General features: G+C 36.1%; 1 protein-coding gene across 1 annotated transcript; it reads left to right on the top strand.

Moving 5' to 3' along the window:
• The first annotated feature begins 126 nt into the window (after positions 1-126).
• On the top strand, positions 127-21,483 carry LOC110449607 (S-adenosyl-L-methionine-dependent tRNA 4-demethylwyosine synthase-like). Its single transcript, XM_021496573.1, has 15 exons — positions 127-249; positions 3,154-3,343; positions 5,347-5,475; positions 6,234-6,335; positions 7,360-7,551; positions 9,648-9,747; positions 9,915-10,099; positions 12,847-12,999; positions 13,948-14,091; positions 15,388-15,506; positions 16,125-16,234; positions 16,866-17,043; positions 17,938-18,184; positions 18,989-19,156; positions 19,869-21,483. The coding sequence occupies exons 2-15, from the start codon at positions 3,218-3,220 to the stop codon at positions 20,085-20,087; spliced, it is 2,172 nt and encodes a 723-aa protein (XP_021352248.1). The 5' UTR covers positions 127-249; positions 3,154-3,217; the 3' UTR covers positions 20,088-21,483.
• Positions 21,484-22,937: the final 1,454 nt, after the last annotated feature.

The following is a 22,937-nucleotide window of genomic DNA, read 5'->3' as shown; positions in this document are numbered from 1 at the left end:
AATATACACTTTCTGTATATTTCTGTATAACTATGGTAAAGGAAAAACGATTCGACAGAAATAGCATTTGGAACAAAACCGAAGAAAACATCCGGATTGCAATTACGGTTTTTATTCTATATTATGTTTTCACCGGAAGTTGCATGTGGACGTGCAGGGAGGAAAGAAGATATATTTTTTTGTCTTTAGGCGGTAGACAGTGGAAATATAGGTCTAACACCACAATGAATAACAATACTTTCTCTGGAGGTAAAAGAAATATTTGAAAATTAATAGCAAGAGTACGAAAGACATACAACGAACATCTTTCTTGTGGTTTTGTTGTTTGTTTCGCTTATTTGTCGATATACTGTCGAGGCAGAACCCAAATCGGATCACTTTTTGCAAAAATACTTATAAATCAATAAATGTGTCAGCAAATCAGTTATAACAATGATGTAATCTTAGAATAGATAGCCATGCACCATTTTTTGTCAACAGATGATTAGTTTTTAAGTTCAAATAGCACAAGAAAACGTAATTCAAACTCAAATGTCAGTGTTTTGATTGCGTTTTTAAATAATGGCGCATGCGACGACTATGCATTCAGTTTTGGACTAGAGGAATAAATTCACACTATAGAAATACTTTTTGTCATATAAATTCTAAAGGTCATCATAAAATGTTTATATGCTGACAAAATATTCATTTGAAGCGTAATATACTGCAAAATTCAAGCCATGATCCGATTTGGGTCCCGACAAAACCGGAGACACTGGTTGGTGACTTCAGAGCGTTCTATAAATATCTCAAGTGAGCCCCGGGTGCTAATTTCGTTTGTAAGAACACCCATCGATATTTTTTCTTTGATACAACCATAAATGGATATAATTCCTCCTCAGATTTTTCAAGGTTTTAATAAAATGATGGTTTGGTGATCCGATTGGCGTACTGTCACCTTAGCTGCGATAACGTAGCTTCTTGCCACGAGGAAGAAGAGGCCGGGTATTAATATTAATGTAATACTATGTAGAAACAAGTTTAAAGTTCTGTTTATAAATATGGTCCTAAAATTATGCAACTTGTTAAAACAGAATATAATATAAAACTAAATTTCTTTATATCAGTTTCGCTTCAAACAAAAACATTTTTTAAAGTATTTCATACAGACTCATGCCAGTGTAGTATGTGATGGGCTCATACCTTTTCCTCAAAATGAAAAAAAAATACGGAAAGTTACTTTGTATACCCATGTCAAGAACAATGTCAATAATGACCTAAGCAGAAATTATTTGTCGAAAATATTGTAGATTTTGTCCTAAAAGTAACTTTTGAATGCAGAACTTGAGTGGCGCAAAATTGCAGTGTCTGTTTCCTACATATTCCTATAATTTTCTAAATATTTGGCCATTGCTATATTTTTTCTATATTTTACTAAAATTCCTATAAATCTTATACAGTGTATTTGAAAAAAAAAAAATCACTCATTGTTCAGAATTTCTGAAAAGGAGAAGAGATATGAGAATTTGTACTTTACCCATACAAGAAGAAATTCCATGTACTTGAGTCATGTCCAATAAAGATGTGTAGGTCGTATAAGTTAAATCCATTATAATAATAATAATGCCAGATAAACAGTTATTTGATGTACATTGGTCAATTATTTTGATTATTTGTTCTTGTGTTATTAGAATATACTCAGTGGACCTGTTTCAATTGTCTTTTGTCCGTTTTCACGCATCATCTGTCTATTTAAGCAAAATTCACATTTTTAACTTCCCCAAAACCACAGAACCAATTTCAATAAAATTTTGCAGTAAGTTTCCATGGTTAAAGGCAAACCAAATTTCTGTTTTATATGGATCTAACCCCCAGGGGCCAGAGTGACAGGGTCAGATTCAGACCCAGTTATGAGGTTCTTTATAAAAATTGGGAATTTCATCTTTACTGGGTCTTCTATCCCCCCTGGAATGAGGTAGAATGTACTATAGTTCATATAATCATTCAAGTTTAGTTACAATCATAATCATATCATTGCAGTTTGACAGTATGATAATTTAGTCCCAGGCTCGCCCCAGGGCCTGAGCTAAACTTGGCTCAAATTTCAACAATCTTCTTCTGCAGACCTATATATGCTAGAATCAAATACTGTTTATAGATGGAAAGGTGCTAAGGTGCTTATAACCAAAGGTGCTTTATCAAAATCGCAAATTTCCTTAACCCTGGTCACCCATTTCCCCTTGCAGAGGGGGTTACATTTACTATAGTTTATAAAAAAAAAATGCAGTTTTGGGTATACTTAGTTTATTTTCTGTGGGAAGTCATTATTGAAGCTTTGTTGGAATATTTGATTGTATGAAAATGTATCCTTGGCTCACCCCCTAGCCCTAGCTTCTGATAGTGTAGGTTTGCCACTGTTTTTCTTCTCAAAATTAACAACAGCTTGTTCTTAAATGAATTTGGAAACTTAAGCTTTATTTTTGTTGTCATTGAGAAGGTCCTCCTCATTTTTTCTTTTTGTTGCTACAAATATAGGTACACTTATAACAGCCTGTAATTCAACTGTGAAACTAGACCCCCCCCCCCCAAAAAAATAAAAAAAATAATTATAATAAGGGTTTTGAAATGTGTCCCTGTCTGAAAGGTCCATTTTTCATTGCCACAGAATTCCTCATTTTTCTGGTATTCTGCTGTTAATGTTTATTGCCTCTGTTCTTAACAAGTTCTGAAAAGCAGTGAGTCAATAAATGTATGTCAAATACCAAATTTTCAAAACTCATTGCATCAAAATGAAAAAAGTGAAAGTACACGTATTTGATGACTCTCAGGTAAACTAACTGGATATAATTCATACTTGTCCTCACTGACTTAAAGTAGAGTTTGGTTTGCAAATTGTGAGATTGGCTTTCTAGAATGTGATTGACTTTTTGATATCATTATAGTGTAGAATTAAGTGTTTTGGAAATTATTTCGATGTTATATATATGTTCTAGGGAAACAAAATGATCAGTCCAATATAGTAAACCTAAATTGAAAGCGTGTATATGTTCAAAAATCACTGATCTTTTATCGGATGACAAGGAACACACCAAATTCAATATAACTGATGAAAAGGAAATTACTTTAAGTTATGTATTTGGCAAATCTTCTATGTAGCTACATTGTTGTTTTCAGAGTGGAATGTCTGACAACAGATGACAACAGTAAAAGTTTCATTTTATTACACTGATCGACAAAGATGTTGGAGAAGATTTTAACAGCCACTGTGTCAGAATACATACAGCTTCCCGTATGGACTGTGGCTCTCGCTACAGGATGTTTAGTCTGGCTTCTACACATCGGCAGGAAGGGAGTTAACCCAAAGGTATACTAAGTCAGCTTACGTCTACGTCGACACTACATGAAAACAAGTCAAAAAGGGAGGTAACCCCAACTTATGTCAAGTCATGAAGGGAGTTAACCCAACAATATATTGAGTCGAAAAGGTGGGAAACCTAAACTTACATTAAGTTAGAAAGTGACCTAAACCTAAGATATATAATTTAGTACCGGAGGGAGTTAACCCTGAGGTTTAATAAGTCATGAAGGGAGTTGTATTGAGTGTATTGAGTCAGAAAGGGACGTAAACCTAAGGTGTATTAGTCACAAAGGGAGTTAACCCGAAGGTATATGGAGTCAGAAAGGGAGTGGACCCAAAAGTACAATACCATTGTATATTTATAAAGGCAAGGATTTCACAAAAAGGTAGATTAAATCAGGAATAAATTTCAATCCAAATGTATATGCTTGGTGAATAGACACATCATTATGTCACCTACATTGTATTGTGTATTGCAGAAGGGACATCGTTCCCCACAACAGAGTAGACAAATCACTTTTTCATACCTCTAGTGAAAATCCTGTAATCTGATTGGTCGAGACAAATTGTTCATTTCATACTGTCACATTCGATTTAACAATTAATGAGTCAATGGAAGGGTGCTTCCTAACGCCCTAGCAGGCCAAAGGCATTCCATTTCGCTACTGTTTATTACTCTCTGGTGATTCATACGACAACGCTGAAATGAGTGGGATTTCCAAGGGCTTCTTTGATTTGGTTACCTTGTAATTATATAACAGGCCATCTGCTAGATAAACACTACAGGCATACTCTGAAATGTGGAAACGATGCAGTAGGTCTAATGTATCTTTATTTCTGGTGCAGATCGAGGGCCATTGGTTTTTTCATGGTGATTTGGTGTAAGAACTCCCCACAGATGATTGCCTTTTGGTATGATAAAATAAATACTACATTGACATTTGAGTGTGACGGTGCCTAGGGTCGCCCCAAGGTTATCACTGTTACCCGAGGTTATCACTGTTACCCGAGGTTATCACTGTTACCCGAGGTTATCACTGTTACCCGAGGTTATCACTGTTACCCGAGGCGAAGCCGAAGGTGATGGTGATAACCTCGGGGTGACCCTAGGTACTGTCACACTCTAATGCATGTAATTGTGTTTATATAATGTCACCTATTGTGTATTGTAGAAGGGATATAGTCCTCCACCAGAGAGTAGATACATGGCTATGTCACCTATTGTGTATCGTAGAAGAGATATAGTCCCCCCCAGTTCCACCAGACAGTAGACACATCACTATGTCACCCATTGTGTATTGTAGAAGGGATATAGTCCTCCTGGTTCCACCAGACAGTAGACACATCACTATGTCACCTATTGTGTATTGTAGAAGGGATATAGTCCTCCACCAGACAGTAGACACATCACTATGTCACCCATTGTGTATTGTAGAAGAGATATAGTCCCCCCCCCAGTTCCACCAGACAGTAGCCACATCACTATGTCACCTATTGTGTATTGTAGAAGGGATATAGTCCTCCACCAGAGCTTAGACACATGGCTATATTACCTATTGGTGTGTTGTAGGAGGGATATAGCCCTCCAAGTTGTAGGAGGGATATAGTTCTCCACCAGAGCTTAGACCATGGCTATATTATGAATTACCTATTGGTATGTTGTAGGAGGGATATAGTCCTCCGAGTTGTAGGAGGGATATAGTCCTCCAAGTTGTAGGAGGGATATAGTTCTCCACCAGAGCTTAGACACATGGCTATATTATGAATTACCTATTGGTGTGTTGTAGGAGGGATATAGTCCTCCAAGTTGTAGGAGGGATATAGTCCTCCACCAGAGAGTAGACACATCACTATGTCACCCATTGTGTATTGTAGAAGAGATATAGTCCCCCCCAGTTCCACCAGAAAGTAGACACATGATCACTGATTGTGTATTGTAGAATGGAAATTGTCCTCCACCAGGCAGTAGAAACATGGCTGTACATTGTATTACCTATTTTGTGTTGTAGAAGGGATATAGTTCCCCACCAGAGACAGTGACTAACAAAGCTGAACCCACTATCAGTACATCTGATACCACACAGGCAAGGCAAAAGAAACTCAAGGTCTTGTTTGGTACACAAACAGGGAAGTCTAAGGTAAGACTACCGAACTTAAGAAAATGTTCGTGTGAAGAAGAACTTCGTAATTAAATATTTAACTTAAAAAGAAAATCCAGACAACATTTTGTTAAAACATATAAGTCAGACATGCTAATTACAAAGAGTGTTGTGAAGCCTGATATTCACCGGCCTTAGTTTTAAAACAAAACATCAGACAGTGTATATGTGGAGGGCTCAAATGTTGGTTTGTTTTATATTTCTGTGACAGTGAAGGTCATGTGAAGACAATATCAACTGATAATGGAGCCATTTTAAATTTACACCCCAATGGATTGGTCAAACTTCAGATTCATATTTTTTTACTGACTTTCAGCATTAAAATTTTCATTATACAACTAGACAAAATCGTTGATAGATCCGTCGCAGGCGCAAAACTCAAGTAATGAGGGATGGTCTTACATTAAAAGTATAGGGTCAACTGCCCAGCCATGTTGGACTTTTCCAGCTACTCGTTTTCTCACACACTCGTGTTTCCCCATGCACACTTCCATCCAGGCTAACATGAGTGATTAATATAAGATAACAAAAGATTTTTCATTACTGTTGTGAAGTAAATTAAGTATATATATGTAATGAAGAATGGTAAGAGAATGTTGGAGGAATCTGGTTAAATTCATATACATTTGAACTATAATACCACTATAGTAACTCATCAATTAAGAATGTAAATGTGTTACTTCATTATTTATAAATTAATTCATCAATAACAATATGTATGATTCTTCCTTTTCAAGACGTTTGCTGGACTTTTAGCCAGTGATGCTGAACGTAAGGGTTTTACGTCCGAGATACAGGACCTGAAAGTTTACGAACCTGAGGATACACTGGCTGACGAGGTAAGTCTCTCACATACAGCGCCAGTTGAGCAATGTCTGATAAGTTTATTAAGTCATTAATGTAAATATTCAAAAGATGATTTTTTTCGTGTCTCTTTTGTTCGAAAGATCATTTTAAATCTGTTTACTTATAATTTTAGATTTTAATTTTAATCTTTCTGAAATAATTCTTGTTTTTGAAGTTACAGACTTGTAACATGTATATCAAAGCATTCAAAAGAAAAGAATGTTTAGATTAGGTCGACAAATGTTAATAACAGCTAATGTACATCATTGATTTGCTTGTAGGAGTCGGTATTCTACCAAGGCCACAAGTAATATAACTTCTACTGCAATTGCTGAGCAGATTTCATTTCTTACTGTCATAAAACTTCACATACAAATGTATATGTTCACAAACATCCTCTTTTGTACGATTTTGTGTTCTAAATTGATAATGAGGCCCAAATTAAGGTCACTGCTGCATTGAATTGGATTTGCTGTCATCACTTTACAGACGTTTTTTATCCATTATCATGAAACTGAAAAACTTGTTCATAAACATAACCTGTGCAAGTTTACATCGCGACATTACTAAGATCACTGTTACTATAAATAGAATATTTGAGATGGTCAAATGTAAGTTGCATTTATCAGCATTTCTGGTAATGGTAGCGGCTGTGATGTCCTGTTATAAGAAGACTTCATACAGGTTTATAAAAGCATCGTTCATATTTCATTTTTCTTGTTTCCAATTCTAATCGAGATAAATTCCCACACAAATTGTATTCATGCCTTTTGAAAAAAAAATGATGTATTTACTCTCATATACTGGGTAATAATAATACGTAAATTTAGTTTGCACAATGGCATGAGGGTTTGAAACTTGAATCTCTGCATTAATGTTTTCTGAATCAAGCAGATCTTGATCATTTAACTTTTTTCCAAAGTAATCCTTATTCAAGAATACATTTAAAAATCAACTAATAGAACAAACAATTTTTTAAACTGTTTATTAATTTTTATATGATTTTTTTTTCCCCAGGCAGATGACTGTTATCTTGTTGTGATTATCTCCACCTACACTGAGGGTCAGCCACCAGAGGGAAGTGCTTGGTTCCTGAAATGGCTGCAAGACACATCCTCAGATTTCCGTGTACAAAAAACATTACTGAAGGATCTCAATTACGCTGTTTTTGGACTGGGAAACTCATTGTACAAGGAACACTTTGGTGTGGTAAGCTTTATCGTGATAGTATAAAAAAACAATCTAGACATTGATATGTGTTGAAAGATTTAGAGTGTTTTGGGTGTAAACCATTGTTGAATGATTGTTGAAATCATAATTTTGATGCATTGTTTATTAAATCCGATTTTGAATTATACACAAACAATTTCATAGATTGTATTGTTTAAGGAAGAAAAATACTATGAAAATAAGCAAAGTCAAACAGAAATAAAAATCAAATTTCAACTTGGTGACTTTTTCGCTCAACTTGAAAAATAATGACAGAAAAAAGAAATATCCATATATGTATGCATGCCAACAAAATGTTTGCAAAATGTCTCTGCATGGTTTTGGCCTTTTTTTGGGGCTCATTTATCAAAGTTTCAAAATCATAATTGAAAGGAGGGGTGCCAATTTGGGCCTTCTGGTGGCTATCACCGATAAGTTTCATTTTTTGTATTTACATACCTTGGGGTTATGCCATCAATTTGATATGACATGAAATTAAGGTCAGCTTGGAGATCATCCCGAGATATGAGGAGGTAAAGTGGGGGGATCAAAATCACAAATGGACGCTTTTTGAAAAAACTATATGTATCTTTTTTTTAAGTTTCTTCATCATTTTCGTGTATTACGTTACACTAAAGCTGCAAATATTAAAAATGGCCGAAAAGAATAGCACATGGTTGATAAGTAGGTCACTGTGACCTTGTTATATATTGGCTTAGTTATGTCTCACAATTCATCCTTTTTTATCCTTAATACATATTAAAACCATAAAATAATCTTACCAAATGGGTTAATAAGTATCTTAGTTAATTAGAGTTATTCAATATGTGAATAAGTTTGGGGGGGGGGGGGCTTAAAAATATGATAAAATATCAATTAGTGTTTGGCAGGTTTAAGTTATACATTTTATATTTGGCCACTGAAAAAAAAAATGCACGGTTATGATCCTATAAAAATGCCTTCTACAACCTCAACTTGTTTCTAAAAAACTTTTAAATAACTTCTACAGACCCATAAGGCTTGAAGTCATGCTGTTGATATGTGGTTTGCTGTTATATTTTATACAAAGGGCTGACATTATGCTCCCGCTTATAGTGGAGGGGTAAATATGGAAATCACTGTGCATCAGTGTCCATAGTAAAAATCTTTTGTACAAAGCAGCTGGTAATCCTGCAACAGATTCAGTTCATATTTGCACCATATGATACGATAACATCAAGCTGTACACCTGATTCGAGATTTGTGGTCATCAGTCAAGGCTAAAGGGTCAGTCAAAGGTCACGCTTGACCACTTTTGAAGTCAAAAGCTTGTGTACAAGACATCTCAAGCAAATCTCAACAGATTTAGTTTAGATGTACGCCATAGTTTGGTTACATCCAGTTTCTTAACCTAGTTAGATTTTGGTGGTCATTGGGTAAACAAGACAAGAGTAAAAGGTCAAAGGTCACACTTAACCACTTTGGAGGGTATATCCAAATTCCTGCTCACTTTGTTTTAAGTTGTCCTGTACCATATTGGGTAGAAGTTATAATTTAGAATGAGTTTTTTGTTGAATTAACAAAAATTCATTCTGCATAGTTCAGTTAGGTTACATACATACATTATATATGTAGCGTGTAGGTTCTAAATGAATCGACTCCAAATGCCATTCCAGTTATATGAGAAGATGGATTTATTCTTTGTCATGGACAAATAAACCTATGGAATAAATAAACATACATAATCACTCATACATCGCTCACACTATAAAATAATGGATATACAATGATGAAATATATGACAAATGATTATTATGTTTAAAGTTAAATTATTTCATAACTACACACATAAATACTTACCAGGAGCATCCAGAGCAAGGAGTGACTGGTTCGTGCTCTCGATGGTTCCGTGTGTTACCATCGTGAGGTAAAGTCAGATTAAAGTAGGGAGACGGCGGTGACTGGGATATGGACGGGTGGTCTGTGCTGCACGTGCATATACATTTCTTAACAATGGCACTATGGGCGATGATTTGAATGTTGTAGTTGAACACCTGGCTACATATATATATCTGCTGATTGAAGTAGCATTCTTGACATATTTCTTGTTTCCCCAGGTTGGTAAAAAGGTTGACAGTTTACTACATCAGTTGTCTGGACACAGGATTGTGAATGCAGGTGTTGGAGATGAGAACGTTGCTGAGAGTAAACATGCAGGTAGGATTGAACACTCTCTCTTTGAAAAATAATTTACAAATGAATTGTAATAGTTTAAACATCCTCCACATACAAGAAATCTGTTCTGTGAACGGTATTGACAGTGAACTTAAAACCATCATAAAGAAGTAAACCTATGTAAGACACAAACATTGTTTTGTTTTCAGGAATAGAAGCTGATTTTGATGCATGGCGAGCAGAATTCTGGAGAAAAATGAAAACTTTGAAAAACTTACCATTTACCAAGAAAGTCGATCAACAAAAGAAAAACGACAAATGTTCAGATGGATCTAATAATTGTGGTGGGAAGTGCAAATGTAAGGACTCCGAGGAGGCCTGTAGCAGTGGAGAGGTCAGTCATGTTACCTGTAAATACAGGGGTTCTGGTCAAAAATAAAAACTTACAGGCTTTTAATGAGAAATATTATAGCATGGACTCCGGGGAGGCCTGTAGCAGTGATGAGCGATCGAGGTCAGTCATGTTACCTGTAAATACAGGGGTTCAGGTCAAAACTTCAAACTTACAGGCTTTTAATGAGAAATATTATAGCATTAAATCTGACCAAAATAACACTTAAGTTTTCTGACTTTCTTGCTGAATTCTTTTTTAGACTCCCATAGTAATCACAGTGTCGGTCCCTCTGTCTGCACTTTGTTTCTTCAGATTATCTCAGAATCTGAGAGACTTTTTAAATCTTTCTGAAATATGACACGGTGATACACTGTGATATGTGTATATCATTTGGCCTAGTTTTAGAAACAGTGACTTTGACCTTGGCCTCAGAAATTTCATAAACCCTTATTGCACGGTGTATCACCATTTCAAATTTCAGAAAGATTGTATATTTAGATACTGACATAATAACCATATCCCATTCCACACTGTGATATATATAGATGTGCAATAGGGGTTAAAACAATTCTAAGGTCAAAGTTACTGTTTCTAAAAATAGGCTGTAAGGAGTACTTTTCTTATCCTGAAATCCAAAAGTATGACCTTTTTAAAAATGTCACATGGTGATAAACTGTGATATGTAGATGAGCAATAGGGAAACAGTTTTTAAGGTCAAGGTCACTTACTGAAAATAGACAATGGGGGGGGGGAAACTATCATGTCAAGCTGTCAACTAAAATTGTGAATTATATGGTCCCCAGCCCCCAGGGGCCTGAGGGGCGGGGCCAAAAAGGGTAAAATTAACTTAAATTCAAAAATCTTCTTCTCAAGATCCAGATATGGTAGAATCAAGTACTCTTCATAGATGTAAGGATCTTAAGGTGCTTTACTAAAATTGTGAATTTCTTGACCCTGGGGTCTCACGTTTTCCCCTGGGGAGGGGGTAAACTTTACTATAGTTTATATAGGGAAATCACATTTTGGACCAACATTTGTTAAATTGCCATTGAAAGTAATTCAATTTAGGTTTGCATTATCAGTATTGGATAGCAGTTTGACAGTATGCACCTATAAGCCCTGACTCACCCCCAGGGGCTGATGGGTGGGGCCAAAAAGGGTTGAATTGACCGAAATTTCAAAAATCTTCTTCTCAAGACCCAGATATGGAAGAATCAATTACTCTTCATAGATGGAAGGGTCTTAAGGTGCTTTACCAAAATTGTGAATTTCATGACCCTGGGGACGGGGGAAACTTTACTATAGTTTATATAGGGAAATCACATTTTGGACCAACATTTGTTTAATTGCCATTGGAAGTAATTCAATTTGGGTTAGCATTATCAGTATTGGATAGCAGTTTGATGGTATGCACATATCAGCCCTGACTGACCCCCCGGGGCTGATGGGTGGGGCCAAAAAGGGTTGAATTGACTGAAATTTCAAAAATCTTCTTCTCAAGACCCAGATATGGTAGAATCAAATACTCTTCATAGATGGAAGGGTCTTAAGGTGCTTTACCGAAATTGTGAATTTCTTGACCCTGGGGTCTCACGTTTCCCCCTGGGGAGGGGGTAAACTTTACTATAGTTTATATAGGGAAATCACATTTTGGACCAACATTTGTTTAATTTCCATTGGAAGTAATTCAATTTGGGTTAGCATTATCAGTATTAGGTAGCAGTTTGATAGTATGCACCTATGAGCCCTGACTGACCCCCAGGGGCTGATGGGTGGGGCCAAAAAGGGTTGAATTGACCGAAATTTCAAAAATCTTCTTCTCAAGACCCAGATATGGAAGAATCAATTACTCTTCATAGATGGAAGGGTCTTAAGGTGCTTTACCAAAATTGTGAATTTCATGACCCTGGGGACGGGGGAAACTTTACTATAGTTTATATAGGGAAATCACATTTTGGACCAACATTTGTTTCATTGCCATTGGAAGTAATTCAATTTGGGTTAGCATTATCAGTATTGGATAGCAGTTTGATGGTATGCACATATCAGCCCTGACTGACCCCCCAGGGGCTGATGGGTGGGGCAAAAAAAGGGTCGAATTGACTGAAATTTCAAAATCTTCTTCTCAAGACCAGATATGGTAGAATCAAATTCTCTTCATAGATGGAAGGGTTTTTAGGTGCTCTACCAAAATTGTGAACTTTATGACCCTAGGGTCTCACGTTTACCCCTGGGGAAGGAAGGGGGGGGGGGCAAAATTTGTTATGGTTTATAATGGCAAATGATACTTTGAAGATTACATGTTGATAATTTGATTGGAATTATAACCCTAAGTTGACAGTTTGATACTTTGAAAATGTTGAGCCATCCCTACCCCCAAGGGCTGTAGGGTGGGGCCCAATGGAGTCTGTGTGTTAAAATAAAATTTCTTCATTTTCCTTGTTTAGAATCAGAGGTGCTAGTTCAAATACTTTTCAGTATTAAATCTGCATGCTAGATATTGAATAAGGTGGTTTTATTGTTTTTTGTCACTTTGAATAATATTTCTGTTCATGTTAAAAACAAAAATCAACTCTTTGTATAAATATATCAGGTGACCGTTAAGGCCCATCGGCCTCTTGTTAGAATTGTAGTTCCCTGTTAAAATAAATATGACATCACTTTGAAGACTGTTTTCTCCATCATACAATGATATGGGTATCAACAGTGTTTTAGAGGTATCTGTACCTACTTCTTAATGATTCCAGGAGCTGTATGAGACAACAAGTGAAGAAGAAGATGATGATGATGAGGAGGAGGAAGCAAATGAGGACGGCAGTGATATGTCACTACAGAAGAGCAACGGTGTTGTAGATGTGGAGGACCTGGGAAAAGTCATGAAGAACATGAAAAAAGCAAAGGTATTCCAAATGTCTTCGCTACTGTTGGGCTATTTTACAGGGACACAAAGAAAGCTGCTTCAAGAGGTTACTTTACAAAGATCTATGCTGTTGAAAGAACCATGAAGATTCTGAGGTTTCTGTCTCGCTGCGACGAAGTAGAGGAAGCGAGATTAAGGTGTTAGTTTTTGGCGAAGGCGGCGTCAACATTAAGTTTTTACGTTTAAGTTAGTTTCACTGAAAGTATAAATGCTAGACCAACCAAACTTGGACCATAGATGCATCATTAGTAGTACATCTCAACCCATGCATCAAATGCTGGATGTGGCCTACCTTTCATGGTCCATTGACTTTGTCAGCATCTCGATCAACATTAGTGTTTTGTGTTTAAGCTAGCTTCTCTGAAACTATAAGTGCTACACCAACCAAACTTGACATGTGCATTGATGGTCAAAGTGGGAAACAGGCGAGACATACCAATAGGAATGGCTTGTTGATGGTATGCAATATATTTCTGTTCAAACATATTCTCTAAGACGCACTACTGTGCAGCATGGAATAAATTTAAATGGAACTGTGTGGCATACCATCATAAATGTTTAAAAGATGCATTTCAGTCCATAAATAGTGCCCGTTTTCATTTGAAACCCTGTTTGTTTCACAAAAAAATATCCAAATCCAAATCTCTTGAAATGCAAGACTTCTGTAAGACAAATAATGGCAATATAGGAGGGTTTTAATGTATATGTTTGTGATAGCAGAAACCTGACTTTTTTATGTAAAGTTTGAGACAGGAAGTTGCTGTGACACTCATTTGTGTTTTTACGGTAATGTTTTCAATTCGTTTTTTTTTTACCAAAAGCAGATAATTACCAAAATATTATGACCATGTAAGGTTTAAAAAAAATTATATTTGTGGAAGTATTTCCAGATAAATAATTGAAATTTCAACTGTGATATTTTGTCCAGGTACGGAGGAAAAGAGAGGACCTTGCCAAAGCAAGTGCGGAACCTAAGGAGATGGTGACGCCAGCGCTCAGGAAAGCACTAGAGAAACAGGGTTACCGACTGATCGGGTCCCACTCGGGTGTCAAGTTGTGTCGCTGGACCAAGGTAGGGACAACATCGTCTGTTATCACAGGGTCTCACTCGTGTGATAAGGTGTTGCTGGACCAAGGGGACATAATAATCTATTTTTACTGGTTCCCATTTTCTGTATTGTGCTCATTTTATTTTGGTTTTGCTCAACAATTGGGAAGTGGTATCATTATTTCTCTCTCAACATTTGAGCTGTTTTATCATTAGCTCTCACTCAATACTGTGTTGTTCCCCTGTGTATATGTGTGTTGTTGCGAGGTTACAGTCCTAAGCTTTACTTTATCTTGTAGTTATTGCCTGGTTACAGTCCTAAGCTCTACTTTATCTTGTAGTTGTTACCTGGTTACAGTCCTAAACTCTTCTTTATCTTGTAGTTGTTGTCTGGTTACAGTCCTTAGCACTACTTTATCTTGTAGTAATTGCTTGGTTACAGTCCTAAGCTCTACTTTATCTTGTAGTTGTTGCCTGGTTACAGTCCTAAGCTCTACTTTATCTTGTAGTTGTTACCTGGTTACAGTCCTAAACTCTTCTTTATCGTGTAGTTGTTGTCTGGTTACAGTCCTTAGCACTACTTTATCTTGTAGTAATTGCTTGGTTACAGTCCTAAGCTCTACTTTATCTTGTAGTTGTTGCCTGGTTACAGTCCTTAACTCTTCTTTATCTTGTAGTTGTTGTCTGGTTACAGTCCTAAGCTCTACTTTATCTTGTAGTTGTTACCTGGTTACAGTCCTAAGCTCTACTGTATCATGTAGTTGTTGCCTGGTTACAGTCCTAAGCACTACTTTATCTTGTAGTTGTTGCCTGGTTACAGTCCTAAACTCTTCTTTATCTTGTAGTTGTTGTCTGGTTACAGTCCTAAGCTCTACTTTATCTTGTAGTTGTTACCTGGTTACAGTCCTAAGCTCTACTGTATCTTGTAGTTGTTGCCTGGTTACAGTCCTAAGCACTACTTTATCTTGTAGTTGTTGCCTGGTTACAGTCCTAAGAACTACTTTATTTTGTAGTTGTTGCCTGGTTACACTCCTCAGCTCTACTTTATCTTGTAGTTGTTGCCTGGTTACACTCCTAAGCGCTGCTGTATTCTGTGTGTTGTGGACTTGTAACAATGCTAAGTTAATATCTATGTGTTGTTCCTTGATTACAGTTATAAACTCTTGTTATATCTGAGTGATGTTGCCTGGTTACAATCCTAAGCTCTGTTTTATGGCAACAGTCCTGAGTATCTGTGTGTTGTGGCCTGGTAACAGTCCAAAGCTCTGTCTGGTTAAAGTCATGTATTGTACTATAACTTTGTGTTTTGCCTGAGAACAGTCGATGCTGAGAGGAAGAGGAGGGTGCTACAAGCATGCCTTCTATGGCATTGAGAGTCACCGCTGCATGGAAACCACACCCAGTCTTGCCTGTGCCAATAAGTGTGTTTTCTGCTGGAGGTGAGTCAACCAGCCCTTTTCAAACTCTTTGTTTTTTTACCAATCAATATATACTTCACTTCACTTCACTACTTCAATACTTCATTACTTCACTAGTGAAGTTCTGCAAATTTATAAAAAGGTTTATTATGAAAAGTCACTATGCCTGTATTGGTGATGTCATGATGATGTGATTGGCCGATGACTCACCTAGATATTAGTGTGTTTAAACTTATTAATCATACCCAGAAAGCGAAGTCAGCTTATGCAATGGTACAGCTTTTGTATTTGTTTGTCTGTGTTTATGTCTATCCTTTACTGTCAACTTTAAGTTTGATGTATGACTCGTTTAAAATCACAAAAGAGATGTTAACAAAATCTGATATTGAGCATCTGGGGGCAAACGGGACACTATTTTAATGTAAAGTTTGACTCCCTGGAGGCGGATGGTGAGAGCTAATAAAGAGAGTCTTAGAAAACCTTAGGTCCTTCTTAACACTTATGTTGGATGTTGACTGGTAAATGAAAGCACTGACTCCGCTCTTAATGAGGAATATTCTGCAATTCTGATAAACATGATTAACTTTTTTGTTTCTCTTTTCAAACGTTTAAACTAGTATATATGTTATGTCCCCACAGGCATCACACAAACCCTGTGGGGACAGAGTGGAGGTGGAAAATGGATGACGCTGAAACTGTGATAGAGGGGGCCATCCAAAATCATCGAAGTCTCATCAAACAATTCAAAGGTAACTGTCCTTACCCTAGGATCAGGAAACAATCTTTGACTTAAGTTTTTGCTTAGCCAATCACATATGACGTCACTTTTCATTGGTCACGTCCAAACTTGAGACAATTTTAGACTAAAAAACATGATCTCGGAGCCAAATTGTTGTAATTCTAAAGTAAGAGTCAGGATTGAGAACTAAGTCACGTCAAACAGTTCAAAGGCAACTGTTCTGATTGTTGTAATTCTGAGGTAGGAGTCAGGATGGGAAACGACCAAGATTGTGCTATTTACTGTGACAGTACCATGGTAGAAGAGGACCTACCAGAGATCGCTTCATTAGATTATCAAAGTTAAATTAAAGTACAAAACACTCTGGCTACTGTCTGTTAAGGTTAATTGAGTGGCTAAGCTGACTTATTGTGATTACTTTTCATTTGTTTTCTAGCATTGTGTGTTGTGCATTACCCATAAACAATGACAATGATCCTTTACCTCATAAATCGTTATCATCAGTCTCTGGTTGGGATTGGGATTTTAAAAACAATGGGCTGACCCCTAGAGGCTGAGGACAGGCTGCAAGGGGTCATAGCATGTAAAATGTCATATGCATTTTGATTGTTGAAATATTTTACCTGTATCTAATATATCAGGTGTACCTGGTGTCCTACCTACGAGACTACAGGAGGGCCATGACATCCAACACTGTGCCCTCTCCCTAGTCGGCGAACCAATCATGTACCCGGAGATCAACAAGTTTGTGGACCTGCTGCATGACAAGGGCATCTCCTCTTTCCTCGTAACAAATGCTCAGTTCCCAGATGCTATCAAGTAAGTGGTCGTCTCCCGTGATTTATCACAAAACTGTTGAATCCTACTTCAGTGATACAGCCAATATTCAGGCCATGCATGCAGCATTTAAGTATTTCACCTTGTGATATTTGCCTGAAAGCTGAAACTCACCAACATTTTGCAATTTATCAAAAGAATAGCATACAATGTAGTTTAAAAAAAAGGTTTAGGAGTTCTGAAATAATGTTTTGGTACCAATTTACGGCAAATGGTTATTTTACTTTATTTTACTTTAGTGATAAATCCAATATTCAGGCTGTTTGCAGTGCAGTGAAATACATGGCACGTGGTATTAATTAAGTATTGGTACCATTTTACGCTATATGGTAATTTGACTGAACTTTTTCAAGGTTGTTCGCCTGCCATTGTTGGCTCAATCTTTAAGGAAGTCAATTTGATATTAATTTAGGATAATCAGATAGTTAGAGTTATAACATAAAGAACAATAATAGGCTTGTAAATAAAGAACAATAATAGGCTTGTAAATAAAGGCAATTTTGACACATTTTCTGAGCTCATTTATTACTTTCAATGTTATAGGGCTTTCAATAAACTCAAAAGAGTATGTTTTTGACTCCCCGGAAATTGGGAATGAACTTAGACTCTCAGGTTTTAAAAGACAGGTTTATTTTACATGTTTTGACTCTTCACAATTCTGGAAAATTCTAATTGACTTCTGAAATTGTAAAAAATGTTAAGAGTCACCTGAATAACATGTGTGCTTCCGTAACCTGTAGTACAGATTACATTGTTCACACTCAATGATAATCTATCAGGTTCCTATATCATTGGGTCAGCCTCACCTAAAGGTACTAGTAATTTAGATTCAAGATCTGTTCATGAGATTAATGAAGGGTTTTAACTTTGTTACAGGAACATGTCTCCTGTCACCCAGTTGTATGTAAGTGTGGATGCCAGCACCAAGGAGAGTCTCAAAAAGATTGACAGACCACTCTTCAGGGACTTCTGGGATAGATTTATGGAAAGTCTGCTTGCCCTGGGTGAGAAACGACAGAGAACTGTGTACCGACTGACCCTGGTAAAGGCATGGAATACAGAGGAGATTGAGAACTATGCTAAGCTTGTCTCCAAGGGCAAACCTGACTTCATAGAGGTCAAGGTCAGTACTCTAACTTTTGTTAAGGTTTGAGCATGCTTTGATACATGTATTTCAAAAGAAATTGGTTTGTTCTACATTATCCAAGGTGTTCCCTATATGCATGTATTATAAGCAAAAAGTAAAACATCTTTCTTATTGTTTGAAAGCTCTTGATATTCTGGATTTTTTCTATTTCAAACATGTTGAAGATAATGTCACATTATGACTGTAAAAAAAGGCACATTACACCTGTTTTTAACCAGTCTGTCTTGCTGTATGCTATCATGCTAATGGGATTTTGTAATAATCTCCATATCCAGCCTTGCTAGAAATGACTTTGCAAAGACCCGATAATTTCCTCTCTAATTGGAAAACTTGCATAATGTGTCACAAATTTATTCTGTTATCACACAGCCTTTTATAACAAAAATGACGATTAATAACACTGCAAAAATCTTGAAGCATCAATATCGTATGCAACCTCAGCTACGGTAGGCCTCGGACTTGTTCTCCTGCTGTATTCACTTTAGATATGTTTTCACGGCTGGGTATACGTATAAGACACCTTACTTTGTAGATTTCCTCGTCGTCTGACTGAAACATTTTGACTTGTTAGTTCGGTTGGATTGACAATTACTGTTGTTTGCTGCTAAAATAAATTAAGAACTGCCAATTTCTTCAAGGAACAAAGACTACCTAATGCAGTAAACACAAGTCACAAGTACAAATATAGAAAGAAAAAAATGTAAATACAACATTTACAACACTGGCCCCATATCACATCAGTGTACCATGATAAAAAAGTTTTCAAAAATGTTGTTCCAGGGTGTTACCTACTGTGGTGAGTCGAAGGCCTCCACACTGACAATGGAAAATGTACCCTGGCACGAGGAAGTCATCAAGTTTGTCAAGATTCTTGAGGATGAACTTGACGAGTACGAGATTGCCTCGGAACACGAACACTCAAACTGTCTACTCATGGCTCACAAAAAGGTAACTCGCAATATCTGTATTCGTCAGACATTAAAAATCTCTATTATGTATTTTGATTCAAATTTCGATCAATTTATAGTAATGTAAAATATTGTTCATTATAAAGTTTTGTTAGTGTAGAGCGGGATATTTCTGCGGGGATGATATTTTCGCGATTTCGCAAGTCAATAATGTGATCGCGAAAAATATGATTCTCAGAATGATATGACAAGCGTAAAATTGAGCGGCGATATTATACTTCATTACCGTTATGTTGTCACGAAATGGCGAGTATGTGGTTGTAACGATTTATTTACGTCAAGATTAATACCAGATATTTGAAAATAGATTATATTGCACATTTTATAGTTTTGTTGAGGATTTGTTTAACAAAATACACCTACTTGCTCAATATGCTGTAATACTATGTATTCATTTGAATTTTTGACATTTCATATGCCAAGTGTTCCATCCCTGTGCTGAAACACTGCAAAAATTTAGTTTATTCACATGTCTAGATTGTGTAAATATAATTTTCTAATTTTGGGTCAAAATCCTGAAAATTCAAGCCTGTGTAAATAATCTGTTATACGGTACTGTGAGCACAAGCAATGAATTTAAAGGGAAATTGAGGAAAGTAATTGAAATATTAAAAACTTTTTTTTTTTTTTTAATTTTCTAGTGTAATGCAAAAATTACAATAAAATTTATCGTATGGAATTTCCGTTTTAAGTTTAAGGTGAACGGTGAATGGTGGACATGGATAGATTACGAGAAGTTTCACAAACTTGTGCAAGCGTTCAAGTCCAGTAACGGTCAAGAGACTTTCTGTGCCGAGGACTACATGGCTAAGACACCTTCCTGGGCAGTGTTTGGGTGCAAGGAACAGGGATTCGATCCTAAGGAAACAAGATTCCGAAGGAAGAAAAGGAAGGACATCGGAGGATGTTGACACATACATCAGAGATAAAAATAGTAATGGTTCCAATGACTCGATATCGGTGATCTAGGACTGCAGAATATAAACTTCAGAAAATCACTGAAAACTTAACCTCATGTGATGTTGTGACAGAAAAATATATTTCTTTCTACTTATTTGTTTTGCTCATCTGCTGTTTTTAATTAAGCAGAATTATGACCTCAGAACAATGACATTACATGCCTTCGTACATCTGCCTTTATATGCCTGTAGAAGACTGGGTATGTTAGGATTAGACGTTGGTTTCTGTCAATGTCTTCCGCAAACACGATCCAATTTCTGGTCTAAAAATGTCTTTATTAAATATGGTCTACTTTAACTGAAACTTTGTCTGACAAGAAATCTAGATGCATAATCGGAAAAATGTCCACATTCTATGTTGAATTCACTGATCATAATTTAGCATACTGCAAATCTGATTGGTTATTGTTTTTTTCACACAAGAACTTCATAGATTATTATCCAATTAAGGCACAAGATCCCTTTTTTTTGGTAATAGAAAACGAAGGCCAGTTTCTTAACGAGCAGGTCTTGTGCATATTTAATCAGCATACAGCAATCAGATGTTCAGTAATTCACACAATAACTGACTTAAATATAATTCAGTTTTAATGAAACATTGAAGATTAACAAATATAACTTAAAGACTTGGGCCAAGCTCAAGGCTATACAGATACTGTGCATACTTAATTAGCATACTTCATTCTGATTGGTTATTGGTTTACTGTGCATACTTCATTAGCATACTGCAATCTGATTTGTTATTGGTTTACTGTGCATACTTAATTAGCATACTTCAATCTGATTTGCTATTGGTTTCCATGTAAAAAAAACAACCTTAGTCTCTAAAAGACTTGATTTGATTTCAATGAAACTTGGTAGATCAATTATATAAAAAGTGTGGCAGTATTCAACACTGGGCAGGTGTCATGCATATTTGATAATCTGACAAGAGGTAGAATTCTATATATTTACGATCAGTCCTGTGACTTAGGGTTAATCTCCCTACTAATCTTAGTAAAGGTTAAAAAGGGCAGCTGCACTCTTGGACACTAATAAGCTTTTGTTTTAGTATTTTGTTGACAGACATGATCAAACCTTTCGTTCATATGTTCAATCATTGTTGTTTAACAACAATTGCACTTCAGTTTCACACACATTCCTCAACTTAAAGAATTCTGTAATTTGAAAGGACCATGTATGGTTTAGGCCTGTTTTAGACCCCAAATGCATCAAAATTCAAAACCTTTAAATGAACTTTGAAATGACTGTTTCTTTAATTGCGAATACTTCCTAAATACCATAATGAAAATATTTATGTATATTTCTAATTATTGTTGCCATGGTAACAACTTCAAATTTGCATAAATTAGAAAAAATTGAATATTCAGTGAATATTGTGATATTTTGCATAGTTTTTCTCCTAGAAACTATAGAGTGCATGCTTTAACAAACTTAATATCAAAGGATAATGTGTAGGCACCTGTAATACATCTCTAGGAGAAATAAAAAGTTTGTTCAAGAGTGCGTTCTATGGTAGCTCAGAGAAAAAATAGGTGAAAACCTGCCAAAATCGACTGAATAATCAAATTTCAATAATTTATGCAAATATGACCTGGTTACCATGGCAGCCATAATTGAAAACACAAATAAATGTTTACATAATAGTACTGGAGAGGTATTCAAAATTAAAGAAACAGTCGTTTGACAGTTCTATCGCAGATTTTTAATTTTGATGGATTTGGGGGTCAAAAAAAGCCCAAACCATACAGTCCTTTGCCCTCTCAAAAAGGAAAGCATTGCTTTCCCTAATGTGAACAACGTTTAAGATTGTCTCAAGCTTAGTTTCTGAAAGACTTAACATAGAAAGTTAACTTCAAACTCGTCTTAAGTCAAACTTAGTCTTAGTATTTGCAATATTGTGACTTGATGATAAGGAAAATTTTCATCAGAGTTCCTTAACTCTAATAATGCTTTCTAATGGGAAAATGTAAGTTAAGAAAAATGGATGAAGGTAGTAGCTAGAGCTATATTTTCAAGTCTTATTCTAGTTGTTACCCAGTTCAGACATTTTCAATGTCATAAGTGAATTTTCAAGTTGAAAATTGTTTCAGGGACGAGATATATCAATAAGAGTATCGTTTCCGTTGCATTACTCCTGTTTTGAAGCGAGAAGGTGTGTATGTGATAATGATATTTTTATGTTCTTAAAGCTGACAGTGCAAGTTAAAAAGCTTTCAATTGAGATTTAAAGAAAAAAAAAATCAATCTGGTTTTGAGATCTTCCCCATCTCTTCCTTCTACCGTTTTTCTAAGGAAGTGCCGACATTTAAGGTTTTTCCTTGCTTGGTAACGTCTTGCGATACAATGCACCGCACACCCTGATCGGCAACCGATATCGAAATTCAAACACACTCACATGAATACTTTGAAACACGTGTAGACGCTTTACTAGAAAAACACGTGCAAAATGCGACACTGCCAGGTGCTATGACAACAATGTGAAACTTGATAATTGAACTTTTTCATGGAAAAGATTGGAATTAGTATTGTTTTCACACAGGAGATTATCACTAATTGGATATCTAAAAGGTAGGCATTAGTGTTTGTCGTATGTTTGCTTCTTTCAGGGCCGTCCTTTAATTGGGGGAGGGATTGTGCATTAGATATAGGAGGGGGGGAGGGATTGTGCATTAGATATTTTGATATTTTAATTGGTCGTATTTTACTACTATTTCCACTTTTCTTAGAGAAATGATATCTTTGATGTGTTCCATTTCAGTCTTATTAAACTGATCTGATACAAAATGTCGGCAAAAAAAT

The sequence above is a fragment of the Mizuhopecten yessoensis genome, unplaced genomic scaffold (assembly GCF_002113885.1).
Source record: "Mizuhopecten yessoensis strain PY_sf001 unplaced genomic scaffold, ASM211388v2 scaffold4701, whole genome shotgun sequence".
Lineage (NCBI taxonomy): Eukaryota > Metazoa > Mollusca > Bivalvia > Pectinida > Pectinidae > Mizuhopecten > Mizuhopecten yessoensis.
The sequence above is the reverse complement of the archived record's forward strand: the minus strand, read 5'-3'. Positions and strand labels throughout refer to the sequence as shown.

Excerpts from the sequence above, each read along its gene's own strand:
- LOC110449607 (XM_021496573.1), top strand. The coding sequence starts at position 3,218 with ATGTTGGAGAAGATTTTAACAGCCACTGTGTCAGAATACATACAGCTT. Across the intron at positions 18,185-18,988 it reads CTGACTTCATAGAGGTCAAG|GGTGTTACCTACTGTGGTGA; the intron begins GTCAGTACTCTA and ends ATGTTGTTCCAG. Across the intron at positions 19,157-19,868 it reads TACTCATGGCTCACAAAAAG|TTTAAGGTGAACGGTGAATG; the intron begins GTAACTCGCAAT and ends TTCCGTTTTAAG.